General features: G+C 42.1%; 6 protein-coding genes across 7 annotated transcripts; 4 read left to right on the top strand and 2 right to left on the bottom strand.

Annotated features, from left to right (window-relative positions):
- The first annotated feature begins 787 nt into the window (after positions 1 to 787).
- Positions 788 to 8,216, top strand: LOC108603816 (zinc finger FYVE domain-containing protein 26 homolog). Its single transcript, XM_017992944.1, has 7 exons — positions 788 to 1,162; positions 1,215 to 3,029; positions 3,083 to 4,391; positions 4,455 to 6,121; positions 6,174 to 6,432; positions 6,490 to 7,711; positions 7,766 to 8,216. The coding sequence occupies exons 1-7, from the start codon at positions 1,085 to 1,087 to the stop codon at positions 8,202 to 8,204; spliced, it is 6,789 nt and encodes a 2,262-aa protein (XP_017848433.1). The 5' UTR covers positions 788 to 1,084; the 3' UTR covers positions 8,205 to 8,216.
- Positions 8,217 to 8,498: 282 nt separating this feature from the next.
- Positions 8,499 to 9,253, top strand: LOC108603819 (D-aminoacyl-tRNA deacylase). 2 transcript variants are annotated; one of them, XM_017992946.1, is made up of 4 exons: positions 8,499 to 8,587; positions 8,650 to 8,740; positions 8,805 to 9,037; positions 9,103 to 9,253. In XM_017992946.1, the coding sequence occupies exons 1-4, from the start codon at positions 8,545 to 8,547 to the stop codon at positions 9,210 to 9,212; spliced, it is 477 nt and encodes a 158-aa protein (XP_017848435.1). In that variant the 5' UTR covers positions 8,499 to 8,544; the 3' UTR covers positions 9,213 to 9,253. The 2 variants fall into 2 exon arrangements, with proteins under 2 accessions (XP_017848435.1, XP_017848436.1); XM_017992947.1 differs by lacking the exon at positions 9,103 to 9,253 and having other exon boundaries at positions 8,650 to 8,744; positions 8,805 to 8,883.
- On the bottom strand, positions 9,221 to 10,028 carry LOC108603818 (probable ribosome biogenesis protein RLP24). Its single transcript, XM_017992945.1, has 2 exons — positions 9,890 to 10,028; positions 9,221 to 9,781 (listed from the first exon to the last, which is right to left on the bottom strand). The coding sequence occupies exons 1-2, from the start codon at positions 9,968 to 9,970 to the stop codon at positions 9,287 to 9,289; spliced, it is 576 nt and encodes a 191-aa protein (XP_017848434.1). The 5' UTR covers positions 9,971 to 10,028; the 3' UTR covers positions 9,221 to 9,286.
- A 2,516-nt stretch (positions 10,029 to 12,544) lies between these two features.
- On the bottom strand, positions 12,545 to 16,481 carry LOC108604520. The gene is made up of 5 exons (XM_017994029.1): positions 15,202 to 16,481; positions 14,497 to 15,141; positions 14,305 to 14,437; positions 12,890 to 14,244; positions 12,545 to 12,831 (listed from the first exon to the last, which is right to left on the bottom strand). The coding sequence occupies exons 1-5, from the start codon at positions 16,409 to 16,411 to the stop codon at positions 12,653 to 12,655; spliced, it is 3,522 nt and encodes a 1,173-aa protein (XP_017849518.1). The 5' UTR covers positions 16,412 to 16,481; the 3' UTR covers positions 12,545 to 12,652.
- A 4,251-nt stretch (positions 16,482 to 20,732) lies between these two features.
- LOC108602181 lies at positions 20,733 to 23,468 on the top strand. The gene is made up of 3 exons (XM_017990220.1): positions 20,733 to 20,994; positions 21,065 to 21,218; positions 22,989 to 23,468. The coding sequence occupies exons 1-3, from the start codon at positions 20,849 to 20,851 to the stop codon at positions 23,349 to 23,351; spliced, it is 663 nt and encodes a 220-aa protein (XP_017845709.1). The 5' UTR covers positions 20,733 to 20,848; the 3' UTR covers positions 23,352 to 23,468.
- A 418-nt stretch (positions 23,469 to 23,886) lies between these two features.
- LOC108604145 (beta-catenin-like protein 1) lies at positions 23,887 to 25,909 on the top strand. Its single transcript, XM_017993455.1, has 4 exons — positions 23,887 to 23,957; positions 24,022 to 25,470; positions 25,525 to 25,720; positions 25,779 to 25,909. Exons 1-4 carry the CDS (start codon positions 23,928 to 23,930, stop codon positions 25,862 to 25,864), a joined length of 1,761 nt encoding a protein of 586 aa, XP_017848944.1. The 5' UTR covers positions 23,887 to 23,927; the 3' UTR covers positions 25,865 to 25,909.
- Positions 25,910 to 25,923: the final 14 nt, after the last annotated feature.

Below are 25,923 nucleotides of genomic sequence, written 5' to 3'. Positions count from 1 at the left end.
CTTTTAACAAGTAGCAGTCAGGTGCTTATCGCTTTTCCCGGGAACTAATACTTTTAAGTACCTGTGACAGCTAACAGTTCTGTACAGCAACAACAAATGCATGAAGTGTTCTTGTCTCGCTCGCGCAGCCAAGACAAGAAAGAATACGAAAAATGTGCATTGCCTTATTTTGATTGGGCTGTTTCTGATTGGCATAGCTCAGAAACGAGCTATTAGCGGAGAAAAAACTGATCCTCGCTTGAGTTATTGCAAACAAGCTTGAAAACGAGCATTTATATGTTTATTACGAGTATATATTTCGATTATCGCAAGTGCACTTACTCAATTCTCGGAAGTGAGTATTTAGCGAGCCTTTTTCGGAGAATATAAAGATTGTCGCAAAAACCGGGGGCAACCGGCGGGCAGTGCAAAATATGCAACATCTCTTTACTAGGGAATAAAATCCACGACCACATAAGAGTGTGTCAGCAACTACAAAAGGCAAATATGACTTTTTTTTTAATTAAGTGTGTATTTTTAATAAATTATAATATATTTACTATTTGCATTCTCCCAGTCACGTCGGAATCAATGCCCCGTGACCGCTCTCGCTCCTTTTGAAAACTACGTAAGGGCCCGCTCAACCACCCTTGCCCAACACTAACTTTTACTCATGCCTAACGACCAAAAAAAATAATCGGTATCCCGCCACAGTGGACATAACAGCCTCTTGAACAATAAGTGTATTATATGTAATTGCGTTCATTATCGCGTTTCATTGTTTTGAACGCCTCTAAAACAGCACAAATATGGAATGACGGTAAGAAATAATATGCAGGCGTTGCTTATCATACGTTGGATTGGTGTCGTGCCGCCGCCAGTGCGAGTAAAAGTCGCTGCAGAATCAGATCAGCTGTAAATAAAACAAAAGTGCAAGCAATAAAAACGAAGCTGAACAATCAGCATTGATTCACAACAAAGCGTACAGCTTTAAGTCTATTCGGACAGTGTGCAATGAACTGTGGGGATTAAAACAAAGCTAAAGCTAAAGCGCGCACAGTAAATCAAAAAATATACAGCGACTAGCAACAGTTGGTTGCCAAAAATGTCTGGAGTGGAAAGGGAAGTGGAATTACAGCAGCTGTTGGAAGTGCTGCCAAAGACAGAGCAGCAACTACTAGAGGTAATATTTAATATAGAACGTAGGAGAAAGTTTTATGGTTTTCTATTTGCAGGTCTTTATAAAAAGTCTCAGAGGTCATGGCACACAGGCGTATAGCGAACGAGTGCAGGCATTGCTGATCAGCTTGCCATATCCAATATTACAAATACTGCAAAAGCTATATGAGCAGTACAAATTCCAAGTGGGTCGCATTATATCTGCGGCGCTGAAACAAATGTTGGAGGATGACGCATGCAACATCGACAGCAACTCCTCAAGTCACGCCGCTTTTATCAGTGTTTTGGCAAATTTTCCTACACCAATATTGGAAGCTAATACCCTGCAGCGGAAGATTACGGATTGCCTTTCAAGCGTTAATTATAGCAACAATGAACATATTATGTTGGCGCTGGTGGCGCGTCAAGATGCGCAGCTTTTGCAGATGGTGTTGCAAGCACAACAGGAGGCGCATCTAAGTGGCAAGGAAGTGGCCCTCAGCAAGCAGCTTGTGCTGCATTTGGCTTTAGATAAAAGAGAGCACTTTGTGCCTAGATTATGCCAACAGCTAAAGAGCTTTGATTGCATAGAAGATGCCGCATTGAAGAACCATTTGTTAATTTTGCGTTTGGCCAATGAGTTTGCCGTAGGCAGTCAGACTCTGAACGAGCTGGATGAGCTGGAGCCTACGCTTGCTGCATTTGATTTAGCTGCTGCACCTGAAGAACTGCAAGAAGTGCAACAGTTTTTCCATGCAGACTTTCAACGTCTCAATGTTTTAATTAAATTTCTGCAGCAGTTTAGCGATACATATAAAGGCATCAAAGTAGACGCTTTGCTGCGCACGCCAGGCGTCTTAACGCTGCTCTATGAACAGCACATCGAATGTGATAACGAGCTAACACAAGAATTAATAGAAAGCTGCTACAAGTGGCAACAACAGACGCCAACTCTGAAGTGTGTGCGCAATGAGGAGCTGCTAACTTTGAGCTATTATTCAGCCTTATGCCTGGTATATGATTTGATACTGGAACGCCACACGCAGTCGCTGCGATCGCAATTATCAATCCTCTCTGCGCAGCTGCGTCAGCTACATGAGCTAAGCACATTCTGTGCACTGCTAGAGGACATATTTCAATTGGTTTTCATGCGCTGGGAGCAGCTAGAAAGCCACAACAATTCTAAGGCTGCCGCTGAAGACGATGACGATGAACAGTATGTGGATGACGATGCCACGCCACCACGCTTGGAGCCACACAATGCCCAACGCACGGGCAAACCACGTGCTGGTTTTATCTGTCGCGCACCCGTACTTTATGCTTTATTCACTTATCTCAAAAGTGTGGTTACCAAAAAGCTGCACACACAGGACTACAAATGCGCCGCAGAAGAGCAACAGCGTCGGTTTCAACGCCTTGTGGATGCCATTAGCGAGGCTCTGTGGAAATATAGTGTGCTGCAGAAGATTGACCAAACGCTGAGCAAAGCCACACCATCCTTGAGTTGTCAATTGCAACCGGAGCAGCTGCTGCAGTTGGTGCAACCGCATAGCCATGCAAACGAGAAAGCCTCCAGTGATGATGAGAGTCGTGAGCGTTGCTATCATGCTTCAAGCCTCACGCGACGCAAGTCACGGCGACAACGACGTGCCGCCAGCTTTAGTGGCGCTGCCAGCACTTCCAAAGCAGATATGCATACCCTGGAGCAGTGTCGTGCACGTGCGCAGCAATTGTTGCAAAATGGTGGAACAAAAGCAGAGGCTGAGGCCTCGCTAGTTGAAGCACCAGCAGCGGAACGTTCAATCATACCCAAAATGCTGAGCACTCCTGAGCAGCTCGCCATTATGGCATTGGCTTTGAAGAACTTTGATGATGTCAAGTATATCATAGAGGTTAGTATGTGATATTTGTGCCAAAGAATTGCTAAACATTTGATTTCTTTAAGACTTTCCATCTGGAGCACAGTCAGCTGAGTCGTGAGCTACAATTTATGGAGCATCAGCAGCAGATTAAACAAAAGCTGGCAACTATCTATGCCAACTATGAGGTCTTGGCGGGTGAAACCAATGCAGCCAGCAGCAGCAACACCAGCACAGTGGAGCAAATCAAACGTGTGGCAGCTAAAGGATTCGAACTTTCTAAAATCATCAGCGTGGTGGACAACTTTGCGCAGAGTCAAAAGCTGCAACAAAGCGAAGAGTTCAAGACGCTGCTGCAACGTTACAGCAACAATGCGCAGCATGCGTATCTGCAACAATTTGAGGAACGTAACTTGAATGCGCTTATATTATGCGACTTGATAATCAATCTCAAATTTAATCGCGAAATAACGAGCAATATATTGTTGATTATAAAGCGACAGCAGCAGCAGCAACAGCAGCTGCAGCAGCCAGAAACACCACATGCGCCGGCTAATACAAGTGAGCGTGAGATAGGAGCAATGCACTTGCTACAAAATCTGTGCCACTGCATGCGATTACTGGAGACTGCTGGCCGCAAGCCTGCGTTGAATGAACTGCTTTATCGCCACAGCTACCCGCTGCGACCTGCAGCGCTGGCCTTGCAACTGCAACGTGAGGCGGCCTTTAATACGATATACGCCAAGACTAGCGCAGACTATGCACACTTGCCTGAGCTACGCTCACATGCCACGCACTTTCAACAGCTCAAGTCGCGCTTTAATTACTACACACGCTTTTGTAGCTACTTGCAACAACTCTCTCGACTGTTGCAGCTGCGTGCTGCTAATGTAACATATTCCAACACCGAACTATTGCACTATGATCCTTATCAAATCATAGGCGAACTTTTATACGACTGCAACATTACACCGCTGGAGCTGGAAAGTCATGTGTCTGCCTTGCAGCTCAATTTGGTGCATGTTATTGCATTGAATATATGTCCACAGCTAGCACCAAGCATGGTTGCGCCTGTAAAGCGTCGCTTGTTGCAGCCACAAAAGCAGGCCAGCATACACAACTATTTAGTGCAACATAATTTGCTTTTAGCGCAGCTGCTGCAGGCCTTACAACTGGGAGACTTACCACCCAACGAAGAGTCGAGCTTGAACTTTAGTTTCTTACGTCAGCTTATGCAGTTGCCTGAAATGTCCACATTGTGCTTGATGCACGAGGAGAATCTTGTGCTGACAGCTCTGCATGCTTACAGGTTGGACTTTGAATGCTTGGAACGCTTGCAACTGCCAAAGGAGTTGCAGTTGCGCATACTGCTCTTGGGCATGTGTGGTCAAACAGGTAAGTAAATTAAATAATTATCAAGAAGCTCTAACTAACAACAATTCAACTTTAAATTTACAGAGACCGCTGCGCAACTGCACGCACGCATAGATGGCTTAATAAGCGCTCTAATTGTGGAGGATGCAAAGCACATACAACTTGTGGCACATATGCATGACTTGGCGGCACGTGCGCGTTTCTTGCAACAACATTTTACAAAAATCTCCAGCAGTCAACTGGCAAAGGAGTTGATTGAACGCACTTTGCAACATCGCGATGCAGCCCAACAGATAAATCCGCAGTTGTGTCAGGAGCTGGAGCACACGCTTAGCGATATTTCTATATATGCTAGCGTATCAACGCTGTTGCAATTTGAAAGCTGGCCACAGGCGTACGATTTCGGACGTCAAACTCCAAATGTAATCTTTGAGCAGCTGCTGCAAGGACAACACTACGAGCTGTGCTACAATTGGTGCGGCGTCGTGCAATTGGCGCAATCGACGGCTCAGCAGCGCACGTGTCTGCAAACGCTTTTGGAGGCACTACTGGAACTAAGCGATGATCATGTTTTGGATGTGCATCTGCTGCGCATAGCGGAGCTGTTTCCAGCTGCAGTGTTGGTCAACTTTCTGGACACACACAAGGATAAGCTGCGCTCATTGGACTTGCTCCAGTGGGCTATAGATTATTTACAACAACATGCTAAAGAAACTAGAATTTATGGGAATTATCAAATATCGCTGGAGATGTTGCGGCAGCTGCCAGCCACGGAACGCAGCTGCTTTTGGCCATTGCTGCGCTCACCGCTGCTCATAGTCGAGCTGCTGGTCATGAATGCGCGCTTGGAGCTGCTGGAAAGATTGCTAAAGCCGGCGCGTGCCAAGCTACAACAACAGCCGCCTCAAAGTCCCTGCAGCTATTGCTTTGAGAAGCGTGGACATGCCTACGATGTGCAGAGCAGCGCAGTTGGTGGCGCCGCCAAGCAGCACTTCCAACTGGGCCACAGCCACGCCGAGGCATTCATACTGCTCAACTTTAATGCCTATCAACAGGATCATATTATAACCAACGATTGCATTGATTTGTTGCTGCGCATCTATTCCAGCAAAGCTTTGGACTATAACATAGCCCAGGTGCGTGAGCAGGAGCCTGGCTCTCTTGGCACCGATGTGCAAAATTCCTTGGACTCGCTCTGCGATGCTTTTCAGCTGCCGAAGCAAGCGCCCACCCGTGAGCAATGGATACCCGACGAGCAGGCTAGCCATTGCATGTGCTGTCGTCGTTCTGCGTTTACCATGCTAATGCGACGTCATCATTGTCGTCGCTGTGGACGTGTCGGCTGCTCTGCCTGCTCCTCACAGCGCTTGACCATACCACAGCTATATGGCGATGTCGAAGTGCGTGTGTGCAATGATTGCAACAATGCTTTGTTGTCGGAACAACAGCAGCAATTGCCTGCCCAACCCCGCAGCATGCCACGTGCCAATTCTAGTGCTTTGGATGGCTACAAGTGGCGTCTGAGCGGCATTATAACGCATGACAAGCTGCTGCGTGAGGAGTTCTGCTATGAGCATGCGCCCAGCGTAGCGCTTTGTTTGTCTATCTTGCAACATCATGTGGATCAGCGTCAATGCGTGGATCTGTTGCTATTTCACTGCCGCAAGCTTGAAAAGCTGCTTGTGCCAAATCCAGAAGTGGACTATGAACTGGTAGCCAAAATGCTGCAGCTGCTGGCGCTGGCAGCAAAAGTGAGTATATCTTCACAGAATTATATAAAAGCTAATTCGTATTGCTTTATAGGTGCGAGGTGCGCCTGCAGAATTTGAAACCATACGTGAGCACTCGGAGATTATCATGGCTGTGGTGCAGCAAGGCTGCGAATCGCTTATACCAGCTGGACCACTTAACAATCACAGTCTACGCAAGCTAGCCGATGCCTTGGTGGAGGCGGAGCACTGGCAATTAGCGCTAGACGTGCATTTAAAATGCGGCTTTGCCACGACGGGAGTAATGGCAGCACATGGTTTGGCCTGCCTTCGTGCGGGTTGCTACGATGCAGGTTAATTTATATATAAGCTATATATATTCAGCATTTATTAACGTTATGTATTTACAGCACGTGAAAAGTTTGGGCATTGCATGACGCGTTTATCCAGCGAACAGACAAATAGTTCCATCTACAAGCATATATTTGCCAAACTTTTGGATACCACAGCCACATGCAGCGTAAAGAAGCGACCACAACGTGGTCCTGCCTTGTTGCAGGAGATATTGCAGCTGATTGCCGCACTGCCACACACACAGCCACAGCCAGAGACACTTAAACGTGCCTCTTTAATACGCAATTCGAATAGCTCACTGGTGTCGTTGTTCTCGCGTCGACGTGAGTTGTATGTAGCACAAGCGCCGTTGCATGAGCCCGCTCTGAATGTCATCAATGCCTTGGCGAATCTCAAGCTTATAGCTAAAGGAAATTATGGTGAACCAGCCGCAGTAATAACAAACGAAGAAGAGCAACGACAAACGCGCAGCTTTGAGGAATCTATCCACTATGTGCTCAGTTATGGCAGTCATGCGGATATTTTACAGTTTCTAATGCAGCAGGAGGAACTGCGTGCTGCACTACGTTATTGGCAGCTACATCAACTGGAAGCGGAGCTTTTTATACAACACATATTTCAAGTCTCTGTAGCTGCTGGTCAGCTGCCAACTTTAATTGATCAACTACAGCAGCTGGATAGCGATGGACACATGAATACTTGGCGTCTGCCACTGCTGCAGACCTGTCGCCACTTGGAGCAGCAGCAACAGCTCAATTCGCTTTATCAACTGCAACTGCTGCTCAAGGATCCTGTGCGCGCCAGCATGACTTGTGTCAAGTTTTATGCGCTGCATTGTGACAACTTTCAGAAGTTGCATGCAAATTCACAGCATCTAACCTCAGCACACATGCATCTGCAAGGTGAACTGGATTTGGCGCAGTGGGAGCATATGCAGCGGGAGCAGCAGCAACCAGGCAGTCGGCGCGCCAGCACTGTAAGCTACAGCAGCATCAGCACTTGCTTTGCCATGCAAATGGATGCACGTGCTCTGAACGGACACATCAATACCATACGACGGCAACTAGAGCTGGCCAAGTTTCTGGCCATTTGTGAGCGTGAACAGCCGCTGGTGGATGGTTTGCTATGCACGCTACAGATACTCAAACAAATTAGACTGGAGCTAACGCGTGGCAACTTGCCCACGCTTTTTGACGGCACCGCTGAACGCATACAACTATGCATATTGGTGCTGCTCTGTGGCAAGAATATAGATGAAGGCTTTGGCCTAGCTTACGGGTAAGAAGCACGCGATCTAAATTCGATTTTAAATTAATATTTATCTACTTTTAGCATCCTGCAGGACTACAAGCTGTCGCCGCAAAAACTCTTTGGTGCCACAGCCAAATACTTGGCCAAAAATCAACGACTCTGTGATGTGGATCGCCTGCTAGACTGCATAGCCAGCAATAATGGCAGCAACAGCGCGGCTGATGCAGATGAGCTGTTGTCCATTGCCATTAATGCTGCCGTAAATACCAACGAGCCGGAGGTAAAACAGGCATTGGATAAACTGGTCAAGCGTATTAGCAATGTGGAGCTGCGCATATCGTCCTATATATTTATTGGCCAACTAAAATCGGCATATTTGTTGGCCAACAAGCATGAACGCTTGGCAGACATACGCAAGATCTTAAGGCAAGCCGAGATGACCAATCAGTTGCACATTAAGCGCTTGTGCGAAAAGAAACTTAATATGCATACCGCAACAATGTCCCCAATGCCACTGTGATAACATTTATATAAAACATCAGGCAATAACAGTTTTAAAGTAGATAGTTTTAGGTAAACAAATTTATTTCCAATGGCCAAATGTGTTGTTTAAAACAAGTATTTTGCTCATTAATGTATCAAAATTGTATACATATAAATATTGTCAATTTATTCTATTAAGCAAACCTATTATGTTAGTATGTAAGCATTATTGTTATTTTAAATCGAATTGCTGTTAAGCAAATGGCGCCAAGTTTAGCAGCGCATTGCAATATTTATCGATAGCTTGCAACAGCTGTTTAGGCAACATTATTAAAAAATATACAAGTTAGTGCTATTTATTTAAAGTTTGTTTTAAAATGCGTGCTGTAATACAACGTGTGCGAGCTGCTAAAGTTATGGGTAAGCAAAATGCCTAATTTACAGCCTAAAGTATTTACTTACAATTGGCGTTTACCATTTAGTGCTAGATGAGCTTGTGTCCTCCATTGGACCCGGTCTATGCGTACTGGTGGGCATTAAGGCTAGTGATACAACAACAGATGTAGAATATCTGTAGGTAAATAAATATATTATTCCAACGCGCATTTAGCAGCAATAATTAACATTGCACTTTAAGCGTGCGCAAAATTCTAGCACTGCGTCTCTTTGAGGAAGATGGCAAACGTTGGCAAAAATCTACCAAAGATTTACAACTGGAAATACTGTGCGTTTCGCAATTTACGCTTTATCATCGCCTTAAAGGCAACAAGCCAGACTTTTCAGCGGCCATGAAAGGCGAGGACGCACAGCAACTATATAATCACTTCCTGGAACGTCTGCGGCAGTCATATGACAGCAATAAAATCAAAGGTATGCTCAATACTCACTTCAAATTCATATTTATTAGTTACATTCATATGTATATTCCTTGGCAGATGGTAAATTTGGTGCTTATATGCAAGTGCATATAGAAAATGATGGACCAGTCACCATAGAGCTGGAGTCCCCCCAGCCTAAACAAGAAGAGGAATGTGTAGATAAATAAATTCTTTCGTTTTACCACGGTTTTTTAACTATGTTTATTTTTGCGCAAACTTAAACTATATTTGTTTTAATTTCTTAAGCTTCTAACATCTCCAAGTCATCTATGTCCAGGCCCTCCTCAAGTTTCTTTTCAAGCTCACGTGCATCCACATAGGTGATCTCCTCTTCAGGCAGATCTTCCTCCATAAGCGCTGCCTGTTCTGCATCTTCCTTGGCACGGCGCTCTTTCAAGCCAGCAGCAGGTGAACGTATAAGCGACATGTTTTGTTGAACATCCCTAACATCCATTTGGATTTCAACCTGTCTGCCCTTGCGCAGGCGTTCCATAACAAAGTGTTTCTCGCGACGCTCCTTGATCTCTGTAATCTTCTTAATCGCCTCGATAGACTTCTGCCAAGTTTCGCGGCTGTACTTGACGGGCACATTGCGGCGTTTCTCGAACTCAAAACTGGGATCGACTGCTAACTCTTTGCCAGCCGCCTTGCGGTAAGCCTTTGTCCATGCTACCTTACGTGGATTCTTCTTGCGCTTGAAGGCCTTGTGACATTTTCCTCGGCAGAATTTGAAGATCTGCAAAATAAATCGGTTGAATATACATTAGGTACATTAAATATGGACTGCATACATATGTATGTATTGATATGAAATCACACCAAATAAAAATGTATTTTAGCTTACTTTGCAATCATTGCGCACAAATTCCACCCCGTGGCCAGGATATATTTTGCTGGAGCAAAAATAACACGTTTGAATGCGCATGTTTACAAATTAATAAAATAATTTGTAAAAAATAATACGCAAAACAGTCAGCACATGTGCTGCTGAAGAAGAAGAGAAAGAGCGTGCTAGGGCTGCAGTAATTGTTATGGTATCGTTTTATTACAAAAGTATCGGTATCTGGTCATGCGACGGCTGCCAGACTGGCCCATTTAAAACGAACAGCTGGCAGTCACTTTCCGTTTTATATTCGGTTGATATGTAGTATTGTCGTTCTTGATGTAACAACCTTATGTTAATGATGTAACTCTGTTTGTAACAAGCAAAGCAAGTTGACTGCTTTGGTTTTATTGTCATAACTTTCTTAAAAAGCATCTGATTCCTAAATTTGTTACCGCTCGTATTAATGCTAGAAATTTAATTGCTTTATTACATTTAGGAATGTAAAAATTTTACAAATTGAAATTTTTGTATTTTTGAAATTTAAGCATTTCTTTTGCCCAAATTTCGAAATTCTTCACATCTTCCAAATGCAGCTTTGTTCAGATTCATCTCACGACTCTAACAAGGATGCAATTTCGCTGAATTACGGCTTATCAAAGTGCGATATTTCACGAAAATTTGTCTTGTTTGTTCACTATTTTGTTCATAACTTCGCCAAATAATTTTTGTATCACACAAAAAACCTGATTTTTGCCAAAAATGATGCCGTCTTCATTTCTTTTCACTTTCTAACTTTGAGAAGCTAAAAGCATTATTAAAATGCGTGTAAAAATGTATGGTACACAACATATTTGTCGAAGTTATGAACAAAAGAGTAAGCAAAGAAGACAATTTTCTGTGAAATATCAAGCTTTGATAAGCTCTGGCTCAGCGAAACTGCTTGCGATTTCACAGTTCATTAAAAATAAATTGATGCAAATTTGTTTTTAATATCAATACAAGCATGCAGCTGTAAACTGTTCAAGAATCGGATAATTTTTGAGCAAGATATGGCTAAAAAACAAATGCTGCAGACTTCTGTTTTGTTTATTTCAAAGCTGTAACTTATGAATGAATGTTTTATTTCAGACTTTGTTGAGCTCTATCTCGGCAAGGTAATAATAAAACTAAAAGCAAATACAATTAAAAAAGAACTAAATTTATTTTGAATGTAAAAATTCAATTTGAACAGGCTAAAACTGGCGGCATGGCGAAGGTAAGTATGACGGATGGAACAGGTGAGTAAGGTAAGTAATTGATGTTTGTTTTTATCGTTGTACATAAATCCAGACACCTTCTGTCTGCCAAAAGTAAACTAACACTGGGCATGAAGATGAGCTTAGATCAACTGTGGAGATCTATAATTCAAAGAGGATCGGGAGCGGAAACGCTTACGCAATCAGCAAGTGCAATTGAGAATAAACCTTCCTAAATTTTGGCTGAGATATAGCTTCTCAAAGTTAGAAAGTGATAAGAAATGAAGACGGCTTCATTTTTGGCAAAAATTTACAGGGGTTACGATCACGTTTTTGCAAAATATCGAAGATCGTCTAGGACTTTCCAAAGTGGAATGGCAGTTTTATTCTTATGCATCTCACGAGTCTAACAAGGCATGAAACTCCGCAATACGATGCAATTTCGCTGAATTACGGCTTATCAAAGTGCGATATTATTTAAATATTTGTCTTGTTTGCTTCACTATTTTGTTCATAACTTCGCCAAATAATTTTTGTATCACACAAATTTTGTCTCATTTTAATTGTGCTTTCTACGCAAACATAAGGACGTATAGAACAATTGGATCGGATTTTTTTTAGCTGAGTTATAGCTTCGCAAAATTTGAAATTAAGCAAAAAGTAGCTCTTTGGCATTGGATTTATTGCCATAACTTTGTCAAAACAATTTTTTTATTGATCAAACTTAACAACATATGTTTCTTTACAATCTCATGATTAAATTAAGCCAAGCCACTTTTCAGTCCGATTTTTTTTGGCTCAGATATAGCTTCTCAAAGTTAGAAAGTGATAAGAAATGAAGTCGGCATCATTTTTGGCAAAAATTTACAGGGGTTACATCACGTTTTTGCTGATGATGTAACAATCTTTTGTTACTGACGTAACTCTTTTTGTTTGTCCATTTGAGATCAGCGTTGGCTGCTGATCTTTGGTTGTTGATGTACAAAACAAACAACCTTTGGTTGTTGATGTACAAAACAAACCTTTGGGTGCTGATGTAGAAACACTGATTGTGAGATACAATTTATCAAAGTTTGGTAGCTGTCATGTTACTATTTGTTCATAACTTTATTTAGCTAACTTATGAACAGAATAGTAATGTTAGCCAATTGTTTATTTATGCCTAATTACTGAACGAAGTGAGAAACAGTCAATTCCAAATCAAATCAAAGTTTGAAATTGATGCAAGAACAAGAACGGCATACTTTTTGGGAATTTATCAAAAGCTGAAACAATTTTTTTATTTTGAGTAACATTTTTATTATTTGTCAGTAAACAGTCTACAATTTGAGTGTCATTCGTAGGCAGCAGAGCAGCTTGACATATTGGCGCACAGGGCACAGTATATAGCAGCCAAATCGTTATTATCCAGAGAATGCGTCCGGAATAAACGCCACAATTCTCAGACAAGCATTTATTGACAAATAACATCAAATTATCTGTGTGTAATAAATCCAACAGCATTATATTATTCCGATGCCAAGTCCATGCATTCCAAGGTCACAAACTATGTTTCTGTTGCTGCAGCTTCTTGAGCCTTGAGTGCCTGCTTCATATTTGCAACTTTGTTAAGGTTAGCAAGACGCCTAAGAGCCTCCAGTTCCTTGATGAATGTTGCCATGGCCTCTTTGGTAGTAGACTGATTTGCATCTTTAAGATCTTGCAAGGTATCTTCCTTTTCAAGTTCTGTAAAAGTAAAGTGGCGTTAGAAAAGGACACTTCCTTATAAAATTACACAACTAACCATCCATTTCAGCCTCGATTTCATTCAGGCGATTGAGTACGAGTCCTTGCTGCACCTTAATGTGCTCTATTAAGCGATACTGACACTCCTCTGGATCAATGGCTGCTTCTGGTTGCGGCACATGCGGCCACTCGCTCGGCTCCTGCTTTGGTCGCTTTACTGGCGTTGTGCTGTCTGTCTGATCCTCATCCCATTTCTTGGCCCAGAGATATAGCTTGGGATGACAGCGATTACGTGCTATATTCATTTTAACCAGCAACGAGTGTAAGGAACGCTTGGCATCCAAAAGATTGCCTGTTAAGGTGTGTGAATGCTTGAGCAGCTGAAACTTTTTATCCGCGTGAGGATCCGCTGTATGATAACCCGCCATGGGCAGTTTACCCTCATACAACCAGTCTTGATCGTGTTTGAACCTCATTGAATCACGCACACGCTGCGGATTACGGCAAATGTAGCAAACATATTTCTCCGGTACATCAGATTCCTTATAAATGCCATTGCAACCGCCATGCTGCCAGCAGAGGCATAGCTCACATTGTATCATTAAGCCATCCTCCTCGCCATATTCGCAAATGCAGTTGATAATCTCCTCCTGACGCATGCGCACAATGCGTATAAGCTCACCGTTCTCCTTGATGTACTGCGGCGTCTTCTGGGGCACTTGTGGAGGCGGTGCTATGGCTGCATTGATATCAATGTGATCGATGGAAGACGGTGTGGATATGACATCCAAATGTGCGGGCGAACTAATGGGCGTGCCTGCAACAGCAATGCGTCGCTTCTTAAGCTCCTGACGACTTTCCGGCGTGGGAGTACTTAATATGTGCATATCCTCATAGCTGGTGACGGGCAAAGTGGGCGATGGGCTATTGCCTTCTGTCAGTTTCCTTTGTGCTACATTTGCATATCGACGCTGCGGACGCTGACGATTGCTTTTGCGTGAGCTTGCAGCGCGCCTGTTATTGGCAGGACGTGGACGCTTGACGCTGCGGGCAGCACTCTCGCTGTCAACGGACGCAAGCGTTGTGTCAGTTACAGTTGGCGATGGGACAGCAACAGATGAAAGATCTGGCGCCACGACTTGAGATGTGGCTGCAACTACAGGCAGTTCTATTTTAGGCGAACCCACAGGCTTGCTGGGCGATACATTGGTTGGAGTTGGACAGGCCGCTGGCGAAGCTGCTGCAGTTTGGCGTCGCACTGCACGCGTTTGTTGCAAGTCCTGCTGATGCATTTTAGCAAAGAACTGTTGATTGGGTATTTGATTCTTGGGCATCGGTTCGTTTTGCTCTATGGATGAAGGGTGCGTGCGCTTTACTGCGAGCTCTTGCATCTTGGGACAGTGACTTAGATGCCTAGAAAAAAGAACAAAAATTAATATCAAACGAACGTTTATAAATAAATTATAAGCTTACTGAGCAAGTTCGCCATGATAATGACGTATGTGGATTTGTAAAACATCTTCCTTACGATAGGTTTTCCCGCAATCCGTTTGCGGACAAACAAACAAGTTGTCCGTAATTTGTACTTTCAAGCCGCCAATGAATGCTGCAATAAAGATACAGATATAACATAAACAGCTTATTTTGTGGTACACAAAGGCTTACCATAACCATCATCCACTAAAACAGCGTTTGGCTCAGTGTTTAGTAGCTGACCGTCAGCTGTGGGCGTCAAAGCCTTCGTGGATTGTGGTTGTGGTCCAGGTGACATAAGTTCTGCTGGCGGCAGTATAGAAGCCACCGGTGTCTCCAAGTAGCGACTCTCTTCGCCCACAGCGCGTCGTGTACTCATAGATGACATGGGCGTGACGCTACTGCTTTGATCCAGCGATGCTACACTGCTGTCTAGCGATATATCCAACGGTTTTGGCTTAAGCGGCTGCTGTGGACTATAATCGTGCGTATAGACATAGGCATTGATATCCTTGGCGCGACGTCTGTGTATGCTAAAGTCATATATATCCGGATTGTAGACCTGTCCTTGTGATTCCAGAAATATTTTCAAATCGGATTTGGAACGAAAACGTTTCCCGCTGGGTGATACCAAGATGACATCCCATTTTCCCAGCACATTGGAACGCTGGTACATGTGCTTAATCCAGCCAGGTGGCAATCGCCAGTCGTATACAATAACAGTGGGCTTCTGATGTTCGCCCACGATGAGAAATCCTTCTGAGCCGATGGGTTGATCGTTGACCCAGTGACAAGTCCATTCGCCATCATGCGGTATATCTGGCAATCCCAAGTTTGCTGCAAGTTATAAAAGTTGAAGCTTAACTTGTTACATAATCTTTACAGTTGTTTCATTACCCAAGTCAAGATTAGACATATCCAGTAATGGCCAATCCTTGCGTTGTGGTGAAATTTTGGGTTTCTTACTACTGCCGCTGCTGCTGCTAGCGGCGCCAGAGCTCGGCCGCTTGACTGCACCAAGCATAGCCCCAGCATCTGAATCCAAGGCACTTTCTATGCTTGCTGCTAGCTGACGCGGCAGCTTATTCATGTGCACAGCGCGTACATTCTTGGTATAGCCATCATCAAAGAGAACTTCGTAGGTGTCATTGCCCAGCAGCTTCTTTATGGTGCCTGGAAACTTACGCGGTCCCGACCAGCGTGCCATGCATTTCTCTTCCAGCTCAAAGATTGGAAGCACTCTCGAACTAATGCGCTGCCGCAAGCGATCAGATTTAAATGGTATCCACTCTTGATTACCGCCGCTTGTTGAGGGCGATATCTTTAGCTTATGATTGCGCTCAAACCGTATAAGTAGCGTCTGCTCCGACTCGTTGACTTCAACAATGCGTGCCGGCAACCAGAGTCCATCCACGCTCAGGGCCTCTAGACGGCCACCAATTGTCAGATTAGTAGGTGGTCCATATTTAGGTGGCGTCCCTGCCGAGGGTGAGGCAACGCTGCTTGGTGTGGCAGTTAATTCCTTAGCTGCAACTGAGATGGTGACTGCCGCATCCTCACTAGCATTAGTAATGGAACTGGCAACTGTTTCTGCTTCCGCGCCAGAACTTTCAGCCGCTGTGGCCTTTTCCAATTCTGCCTGCTCCTCTTTGGCTTTAGCTGCTGCTTCTGCTGCAGCATTACGTTCCGCTGTTTCGGCCATAATTTGGGCCACAATTTTATCCACAGTTGCCTTAATGACTTCTTCGCTGGTGGCACTTGTGGGTGTTCCTGTGGTAACAGGGCCATCGACGGCCGCCTGTTGTAGCGCACGATGATCTGCCTCAATTTCGGATGGTTCCATTTTTCCCCAAGGAAATACAGTGGGAAATACTCTTGGCTTTAGCAAATATTTGCCATTGCGAATGGTATTAAAATCCAGACGCCTGAAATGGCGAGAGCACACTAATACACTTTTTGTAATCTGACGGTCGAGACTAATGCGTGAATTTTTTATCCATATAGCACGTATGACGGCATCCATTGGGAACGAATGGTAAGTGACGCCATGGTGCTCCAAAAGTCGTGAAGTTGAGGGGCAGTCCGCAACACAACAGCGTCGTCCCATAATAGTTTACTACAACCACAAAATTGTTGTTCGAAAACAATGTATTTCACAATGTTTTTAATAAAATGCGTATCTTTCAAGAGCGTGCTTGGTTTTTTCACATACTTTTAGTTAGTGTGACCGTATAATACAAACAAACATTAGAGGTGGAAGAATATCGATAGTTGGAAACATCGATAGTGAGCGAAAGTGAGCGAATTCAATTCGCTGAGTTACAGCTTATTGGAATTCAAATTATTTTTAATAAAATCTGTTAAATGATATTTTTTTGTTTGTTGTTTCTTTAAAATAAGTTAGAAAATGAAAGCACATTAACATACCACTTCTACGAAAAAGTTATTGTATGTGTTTTGCAAGTGTCGGCCAGTATAAACATTACTCAACACTCTTTGCCGTTAAAATAATTTTAAAGAATTCGAATTCAACGGTTACTCTTTCTGCAAATCGCAATTAATTCACACTGACATGCGTCAGAGCGTCTCATAAATATGTCCAATGTATATGTAAAATATCACGTGTGGGTAGGCGCATTGCGTTGACATCAAGGCCAAACCAAAAACTTATTTGAAATGCAATTACAGTTTATAAAGTTTGTCTGCTATACGCTGACATCCACGTCCGCAATGTGACGACAGCTTAAAAATAACAAATAGAAAATGCCACTGAAACAATAAATATAAATATTTGCATTACATAATTCTGAGCTGCAGGAGTTAATTTTAACCGAAGCCAATTAAAGCCACTGGCTAACATTAATTATCATGCAAAGCAGATATATGTGATGTATGAGGTATGTGTGACTAGGTGGCGCCTGGTCAGGTGCCAAAAAGTTCAGCAACTGACACATACCAAAATTGTAACCTTGGCCTCCAAAACCAAATTTTGTTTGCACGCAATTAGATTCGAAAATTCAACTTTAGATAGAAGGATTTCATTAGAAACATATTCTAGAAAATAACAGTATAAACATTAAAAAATTAACATGAACTCAATGCTATTTATTTTATAGTCAAGAATAAAGCTTAATGCCAAGTAAAAATATCTAAATTAAATATTTAAAGTCCAATCACGGTGTGTACATAAAGCCAACTTTAATTATTATATTTTTTTTATAGACATATGTATGTTGCTGACATAAATAATAAGTAATCACATTGTTGTTGTTTCTGTTGCCTATGCCCCATTTTGGGGCCACACAAAAATATGACATTGATGGTGCCCACGAGTTGGCGAAACAAACAGCCAAACAGAGGCCTAAGCTTAACTCAAGGGAAAACCAATTGGTCGATTATATGCCATTTTACATAATAATTTCACTTGTTATAATTTTGCCTTAGAGCATTTCTTTAAATATTTGTAAAGACAATTCACACACACTCTAGTATAGCGGAATATAGGTCGTTCGCACTTTTGCCAAATAATTTACGCGCTGTGCAAAAATATTTTCAATGGACCACAAGCATATGCTACAACAACACTTACGCATACAACGTCAGCACTTTCTCCTTTAATACATATTTACATTTACCCAACTCATCTGTAAATTGGCCTGTCCCATTGGCCGTAACCGAGCAGTCAGGCCCGTGTGCACGGGAACAAGTTGCGTAAAAACAAAATGCGGTAATTTTTTAATAAGCAAACGAGACGCGCCCGCAGCAGACTCTCCAACACAAGTTGAAGTATTGACACTTGTTGCTCAGTTCCTTATCAGCAATTGCCTTGCCCGACATATAATCGTTGTTTATGTACATATGTCGCACTATGCCCTGTTCCAAAAACTTGCAGTCATAAATATAAACGTTGCTTTTCATTGTTATTTTAATATGGTAAAAGTAAAGTTTTAGCTGTTGCTGCTTTTTTCTTCTTTAGGTGTTTGCTCAACCCTACAATTAAATAGAGATCAAGCAATAGTCATAAGTCAGCATACGTTGATTGTGGCCTAAACTAAACTTTGCTAAATACCTGATTATGTTGACAAACAAAGTTGTTTGTTGTTAAGATTTGACGCTGATTTAAATACTCTATAATGGACTTGGGAAGCTACAGTGGGGTATATATCAATCAATACATAAGTATATTGACAACTAACTATTTATTACTAAGAGCCGATATAGCGCTTTGATATATTTTATACAACCTGTAAGATTTTCAAATCTAATTTTAATGGTTACAATGCTGTGAAAGAGTAACAAATATTTAAATGCGCTGCCAAAATTCGGTCAGTTGCTTGAGAAAAAAAAGAAGAAGTGGCACAATGATGACCATTGCTCAAGGCACAATTACATGTATATTACAATAGTACGCGTTTTTAACATTTCTCAATATAAAAACAACAGCAACAACAATGGCTTAAATATTATTTATGACGACTGCTTTAACTGCTACTGATAGCGGAAGTTCAAAAAGATTGCTAAACTAAGCTTTGCAAGAAAAAAATAGCAAATGACAAGTTTAAACATATTACGCGAGCTTTAACGTGAGCAGGGGCAAACATGGGCGTGTCACTTACTGCGATATTATCCATTAATGCGACTCGATCTTTAACGAGCACCTGCCAGCTTTAATTTTTTTTTTTTGACATAACTCTTGACATCTGTATAACTGCACAGAGATCTGTGCGATGCTGACACATGAGCTCATCATATAATATACAGCGGCCTGCGGGCGCTACTTTTTGCATGCATGCCCCACTGCACGTGATGTGATCATGTTAAAAAGCTCCACAAAGTGGAAAGAAAGTTTTTGAAAAATTTATCGAATATTGCGCACACTTCTTGGATTGTTTTAGAAATTTAAAGGAGTGTGAAGCAAACTTTTAAAGTAGTGTAAGTATTTCACAAATTATAAATGTAGGACTTAATGGGGTCTGCTTTCAGAAACAGCCTAGTGATTATAAAAATATACTTTTGAACGAGCTTCAAAGCATAATCGACAATACTTTTAAACTGCGCCCGAAAATGTGCGACATTTGCCCGCCGTCAGCTTCAAGCGCATAAACAAGCTTAGGTCTATTAACTCTCTCGGTGCGTCGCTGAGTCTCAGTCGGTGGCTGGTGAAATTTTGCCATTGATGTACTCGCGTAGCGTTGTTTTCTTTTGACCTTGATCTGGCGATGAAGCTAAACTAAAGTTGGAAGCTGGACTGCAGTCAGTCTTGCGTGCGTCATTTGTTGTTGTTGATTTTAGCTTATGTAATGTCACGTACCCATCAATACATACATATGTATGTATGTAAATCTTCTGGTTTGGTTTTATGCCCATTGTGCACTTATGTAATTGGTTAAAAAATACACTTGTTTGCCGCTGACAGTAAAAGCGCAAACTATTAACATTAGTCAGAGTCAAGAGTAGCGAACAATGTGAGAAATGTTTGAAAGAGGCGTAACTAGCATACAAATATTATGACAAATTAATAGCTTAAACAGTTAAGGCTAACTCTTATTGATGACATATGGTTTTAATTTAAAACTCGTTGCTAATACTTGCTATGCGTAGCATTCAAAACCACTTTTACGTGACTATTTAGCTGCTGACTTCCTAATTGGAAAAATTGCAAGTGCCTTGAGTCTAAATATGTGTGTCACTTGTGACTTTCAGCCAAATAAATTTGGTCAGCAGCTAGCTTATGCAATTGGCTGCAAAAATAAGTTTGCATACACTTGGCTGCTAACCAAACTAAGCCAAATCAATAGTGCATATATATATTGATTATTAATAGGGTAAACATAACATACAAAAACATTGATGGTCAGTTAAAAACGTAAATGGCTTTTTTGCATCATTTTAATTTTATTTAAATACACATGTTTCTAGGGTATCTTAGCCTCGCTTATTTACGCTTTCTTAGCTTAAAGCTTTTTGCAACAAATACATGTTGCTAATAGCTAAACTGCATATAAACTAAACACCTAAAGCAAACACTAGTATTGTCAACTAATAATTTAGGCTACTCCATTGTTTAACTGTTGACGCAACAAATTAGGCTGTTGGCTGACAAAAATAAATAACAATAGTAAATACAAGCGGCATTAATGCACTGCTAAGTGCTGCAAAAAAGATGCGCCGAAAATGCAGCTATTTTAAAGATATATGCCACACTTTTAAGCAGGCTGTTAATCTATGCCAACGGACAAACACTTAATATGCAGCACTACCAACAACAACAATACTAAAAATTTTCATATGAAAACACGCACTATCTGAGTCGCTCGTGCGCTGCAAGCCAAAGCCGAATCAATAGCCGAACTTAGCAGCCGATGTTGGTAACACATATAGTATAAAAGCGCGTGTTACCAAAAATATTTGTGTCATTGCAGTTACCTATAGACGAACGTTCGGTTCGACGGTGTAAGATATTAATAACGAATATCAGATAAACGAAAGTGCGCGGGTGTGAGTGCAAGCAGTTACAACAGTTTGAAAGAAACAGTTAGAAAAAATGAAAGCGTTCATTGTTGCCGGTGTTTGTTTGTTTGGCCTGCTGAGCTTGGGCTCGGCACAGTTCCAAAATGGACGTCTGGAGCCACCAAATCCACAGCTGTGCGCCCAGCGCATTATACACGAGAAGACACCCGATGGCAAAGGGTAAGTGTGCTTGGGTCAAAGACATTGGTTTTATACTAATGTGCTATAATTTAATTTTTTATTTCTATAGCTACTTTTTCTCGTGGCGTGACCCACAGTTGAAGGGCGTGGAGGAGGATTGGTTGAGCGCTAGGAATTATTGCCGCAGACGTTGCATGGACTCTGTGTCCTTGGAGACTAGCTTGGAGAACGAATGGATCAAGCAGCGCGTTGTAGGCGAAAATGTAAGTAATTAATTACTAACAAAATAATTATATTTTAATTTAAAAGGAAACAATTATAAAATCAAAAGACTTAGGCAACAAACTTGTAGTTACGGCAAGTAGGAAAGTTTGTGTTGCGGAAAAATATTGTGAATTAGCTAATTATATTATATTAAACCTAAATGGTAAATGAAGACTGGGGCAACAAACTTGTACACAAAATTATTTTTAGCTATTTATTTATAACTTTAACAATAATTAAGCCTTAGGCATTTGGCGACTTACACTTGTTAAGCTAATTTAGCTCTTAAAAACGCAAGTCATTGCGAACCATGCGAAAGGTAAAACTGAAATATACATTTCAATAGCTTTAAACAACTTCAAAGCATTATTAACTTCAGCTTTGACAACATTTCCACTGTAAATTGCCAATAATTTATAAGTGTTCGTTGGCTACGCATTTTATAAGCTACAGTCTTTTGTCAATGCTAATGTTTTGTTAATATGGTTATATCACATTTGATTTATCAATTTGCACACTATGCGATAACTGCCAGGCAGTTAAATAACTTGAAAAATTGTTGTTCATTTGAAATGCAAAGAGTGTTAATCAAATTAGTTAGTAACAAAGCGTATTGCCCTATATACAATTGAATGGATTTGATTGTTAAGTGATGCAAATTTGGCAACAAACAACAGCTATGCTTATATGCAAAAAAAAAAAAACAAACTTTCGCAGGCTCTTTTCTTTGGTATGCCGATTAACCTTTATATAGGAGTCTGGCAATTTCGCACAGACATAATTCATTTTGTGCACGACGTGACTTATGCAACACAGACAACAACACAAGTCACTGACAAGTGTCAAGCTAAACGCTACCTGCAACTGACCAGTGGCCACCGGCCGGTGGCAACAGCAGCTATCTCTCTCAATCACTCACTCGCTCACTTCAGTTCATGCTCCTGTGGCTGACGTGAGAAAATTGAAATTGTAATGAAAACGAAAGTTCAAGCTGTGAGGCTGAGGCACACAATATGCAGGTAGGAAGTAAAATGAATTTTTTTTCCATTTTCCTGGCGTCACTGCCAAAACAAAAGACTCAGGCAACAAACTCGAAACAATTTACTTTGACTGCAGCCCACGCAACACAGTTTTTATAGCTCGAAAGCATTTACATATATGCATTTTAGAAAGTTCTGAAACGCATTTTCTTTACTCTTTCCAGTTTGTTTTGTTGACCCATTTGACTTTAAACGAATTAGATTGAGTATTGATTTAATTTTACTTTTACTTTATATAAAGTTGTAACATCAGCTTCAACTGCTTGAACTTCCGCAATGCAGTTTTGAACAATAACAATGCATTAACAATAACAATTCAATATGCATTGATTTGGAACTTTCTGCTTAATGGCTTTAAACCAAAGGGCAGGCAAGCACTTAATAGGTCTGTGTATGCATGTATGTATGTGTGTATCAGTAAACAGTTTTGTGGCCATTTGGGTGAAAGTGACTTGACTGATGAACATTGTGGTTTGTTGTCGTCGCTGCTGCTTACTCGAAAATGTTGACAGGCAACGCTAACTCAACAACGGGTGCGGCCACAAAAGGGCGCGACTTCCAAATGAGTTCGCTTTCAATGGCATTATAATGGGTTGGCTGGGCGTGGTTGGCCCACGGCCTAAAACCGCTAGCGCATCGAAAAATTTCTATTGTAGATGCAGTGTATTGTGTTTTGCAAGTGCATTGAACTTGAATTTTAATTTGTGGTTTATTTACTTTGCATTGCAGGTGAAATATATCTGGACTAGCGGTCGTGTGTGCGACTTCAAGGGCTGTGAGCGTCCCGATCTGCAGCCCACCAATATCAATGGCTGGTTCTGGACCGCCACTCTGCAGAAGCTGGCACCTACCACAGAGCGCTCTCAGGGTGATTGGTCTCCTGCTGGCGGCATTGGTCTGCCCCAGCCCGATAACCGTGAATTCAAGCAGAATGGCGCACCTGAGAACTGCTTGGCTCTGCTGAATCAGTTCTATAACGATGGTGTCAACTGGCATGATGTTGCCTGCCACCACAAGAAGCCCTTCGTCTGCGAGGAGAACGATGCTCTCTTGAAGTATGTGCGTTACACAAATCCCAATCTGCGCATCTAAAATGCTCAAAACTGTGGTGGCAGCAGACATTGGAATAGCATGTGTAGTTGGAGGCCAAACTAGCGACTCCAAATAAACCAAAAATGATATTTTATGTAGCTACTACTACTATTACAACACACGCATACACACATACGTACTTTATACATAACTGACGTTAATGCATTCAATTACCTCTGTGTGTGTGTGTGTACCAGTCTGGCTATTCTGCATTTCTTTCATATTTTTGTAACCATTTTCCAAGTCTGTGCGCTTTTCCTCATCAATTAGTTTAATTATTAATTTTGTATTAATTTATAATTTTGTATGAATAAAATATTGAAAAACGACTTATGAAACATAAAAGCTGCTTTTTACTTATTTTTCTTTGGGGAGAACTACTTGGTATCGAAATTATGGCGCCAATACTTCTCTTTCGCACGGACCCTTATTGTGGATGATACTTGCTGGTCTGTTTGACTCGAGCTACTTGCATCTCACTCGCTCCAATGCTTGCCCGTTTTTTTTTGCGGATGACATCTGCTACTTACTGCAAAACATTTAAAGGAAATTGTAGAATAAGAAGAAGACAATAACATGGATATTGGCGAATTGCTGGCGTTTAAGGTAAATATTTAATAAAAACATCAAATTGAAAGCAAATAAACATGCTTACACTTGTGGCCAACAGCCTGAGCAGACACCAAAGCGGCCACATGAGGACGATGATGATTTTGCGCTACCAGAGCCAAGTGATGTTGATATTGGAAAACGGGGCGGCGGCGGCGAAGAAAAAGCAAAGCGAATGCGCCGCATTGTAGAGGCCAAGGAGACAGCAAACTACAAGAAGCCACACGATAGCAACGCACCGGGGGGCACTAGTGGCAGCACATTTGAGTTCGATCCCGAGTTAACAGAGGAGGAACGTATGAATATTTTGAAATATGTGGAAAACGAAGAGGCAGAGGGCGATGCGCTAGACGAGCAGGGCCTAAAGAAGCTTATACTGGTATTTGAAAAGCGTAACCTAAAGAATCAAGAGATGCGCATAAAATTCTCTGACAATCCAGAGAAATTCATGGAATCAGAGTTGGAGTTGCATACAGTGATACAAGAGCTTAAAGCCATAGCAACAGTACCAGACCTGTATCCACTGCTGGTGGAGCTAAGTGGTCTGCACAGCCTGCTGGAGTTGCTAGCACATCAGAACACAGACATAGCTGTGGCTGTAGTTGATCTATTGCAGGAGGTAACAGATGTGGATATTTTGGGTGAAAGCAACGAGGGTGCCGAAGCGCTAATAGAGTCTTTGCGAAAGGAACAAATATGTGCGCTGCTCGTGCAAAACTTGGAGCGTCTCAATGAGCAGGTTAAGGAGGAAGCTGATGGCGTGCATAATACCTTAGCCATTATAGAGAATCTAACCGAAATCGATAGTGAATTTGTACGTGAGGCAGCCACACAAGGTCTGTTAGCTTGGCTGCTAAAGCGTCTTAAGGGCAAAACCCCCTTTGATCCAAACAAACTATACTGCAGCGAGATCTTGTCCATCTTGATTCAAACTGAAAACGACAATAGGATATTGCTTGGCACGCAGGATGGCGTGGATGTGCTGCTGCAGCAGTTGGCCGTCTACAAGCGTCACGACCCCGCTAGCAATGAAGAACAGGAATACATGTCCAACTTGTTCAATTGCATGTGCTCTGCACTGATGGCGCGTCCAAATCGCGATCGCTTTCTTAATGGCGAAGGCTTGCAGCTGATGAATCTTATGCTACGTGAAAAGAAAATGTCTCGTAATGGCTCCTTAAAGGTGCTGGATCATGCTATGGCCGGCCCAGATGGTCGTGAGAACTGCAATAAGTTTGTAGAGATTCTAGGCTTGCGCACCATTTTTCCATTGTTTATGAAGACACCGAAGCGTAACAAACAGCGTCTGCTTTCTGTGGATGAGCACGAAGAGCATGTGTGCTCAGTGTTAGCCTCCATGCTGCGCAATTGCAAGGGCACTCAGCGTGCGCGTATGTTGACCAAATTCACGGAAAACGATCATGAGAAGGTGGATCGCCTGCTGGAGCTGCATTTGAAGTATTTGGCCAAGGTAGAGACTATTGATAAGGAAATCGATCAAGAGCCCAAGGTAAATACTTCTTGCCGTTGTCCACAACATTAGCTAATTAATTCGTATTTTCAGGATGCTGACATAGACGAAGACGAGGAAGCGGAGAATAATTATATTAAACGCTTGACCGGCGGTTTGTTTACGCTGCAGCGCATCGATTATATTCTGCTGGAAGTCAGCGCAACCTCAGAGACCGTCAAACAGCGCGTGCTGCAAATACTAAATTTACGTGGCGCCTCCATGAAGACCATCAGAAGCATCATGCGTGGTAAGCTTGAGTTTAACTTGAAAACGCGCTTTTATTTATATGCTTGAAACTCTTTCAGAATACGCTGGTAATTTGGGTGATGGCGACATAGACTGGCGAGAACAGGAACAGACACATATACTTTCTCTAGTCGATCGTTTTTAAGAACCACAACCACAAATAAAACGTCTAAATACAATAAACCCAACAGAAATCTACATTTG

The sequence above is a fragment of the Drosophila busckii genome, chromosome 3R (assembly GCF_011750605.1).
Source record: "Drosophila busckii strain San Diego stock center, stock number 13000-0081.31 chromosome 3R, ASM1175060v1, whole genome shotgun sequence".
Taxonomy (NCBI): Eukaryota; Metazoa; Arthropoda; class Insecta; order Diptera; family Drosophilidae; genus Drosophila; species Drosophila busckii.
The sequence above is the reverse complement of the archived record's forward strand: the minus strand, read 5'-3'. Positions and strand labels throughout refer to the sequence as shown.

Excerpts from the sequence above, each read along its gene's own strand:
- LOC108603818 (XM_017992945.1), bottom strand. The coding sequence starts at position 9,970 with ATGCGCATTCAAACGTGTTATTTTTGCTCCAGCAAAATATATCCTGGC. Across the intron at positions 9,782-9,889 it reads TTGTGCGCAATGATTGCAAA|ATCTTCAAATTCTGCCGAGG; the intron begins GTAAGCTAAAAT and ends TTTATTTTGCAG.
- LOC108603816 (XM_017992944.1), top strand. The coding sequence starts at position 1,085 with ATGTCTGGAGTGGAAAGGGAAGTGGAATTACAGCAGCTGTTGGAAGTG. Across the intron at positions 4,392-4,454 it reads GGGCATGTGTGGTCAAACAG|AGACCGCTGCGCAACTGCAC; the intron begins GTAAGTAAATTA and ends TTAAATTTACAG. Across the intron at positions 6,122-6,173 it reads TGCTGGCGCTGGCAGCAAAA|GTGCGAGGTGCGCCTGCAGA; the intron begins GTGAGTATATCT and ends ATTGCTTTATAG.
- LOC108604145 (XM_017993455.1), top strand. The coding sequence starts at position 23,928 with ATGGATATTGGCGAATTGCTGGCGTTTAAG. Across the intron at positions 23,958-24,021 it reads GCGAATTGCTGGCGTTTAAG|CCTGAGCAGACACCAAAGCG; the intron begins GTAAATATTTAA and ends TGTGGCCAACAG. Across the intron at positions 25,721-25,778 it reads CATCAGAAGCATCATGCGTG|AATACGCTGGTAATTTGGGT; the intron begins GTAAGCTTGAGT and ends AAACTCTTTCAG.
- LOC108604520 (XM_017994029.1), bottom strand. The coding sequence starts at position 16,411 with ATGGGACGACGCTGTTGTGTTGCGGACTGCCCCTCAACTTCACGACTT. Across the intron at positions 15,142-15,201 it reads TATGTCTAATCTTGACTTGG|CAAACTTGGGATTGCCAGAT; the intron begins GTAATGAAACAA and ends TATAACTTGCAG. Across the intron at positions 14,438-14,496 it reads TTTAGTGGATGATGGTTATG|CATTCATTGGCGGCTTGAAA; the intron begins GTAAGCCTTTGT and ends TCTTTATTGCAG.
- LOC108603819 (XM_017992946.1), top strand. The coding sequence starts at position 8,545 with ATGCGTGCTGTAATACAACGTGTGCGAGCTGCTAAAGTTATGG. Across the intron at positions 8,741-8,804 it reads ACAACAGATGTAGAATATCT|CGTGCGCAAAATTCTAGCAC; the intron begins GTAGGTAAATAA and ends TTGCACTTTAAG. Across the intron at positions 9,038-9,102 it reads TGACAGCAATAAAATCAAAG|ATGGTAAATTTGGTGCTTAT; the intron begins GTATGCTCAATA and ends ATTCCTTGGCAG.
- LOC108602181 (XM_017990220.1), top strand. The coding sequence starts at position 20,849 with ATGAAAGCGTTCATTGTTGCCGGTGTTTGTTTGTTTGGCCTGCTGAGC. Across the intron at positions 20,995-21,064 it reads AAGACACCCGATGGCAAAGG|CTACTTTTTCTCGTGGCGTG; the intron begins GTAAGTGTGCTT and ends TTATTTCTATAG. Across the intron at positions 21,219-22,988 it reads AGCGCGTTGTAGGCGAAAAT|GTGAAATATATCTGGACTAG; the intron begins GTAAGTAATTAA and ends TTTGCATTGCAG.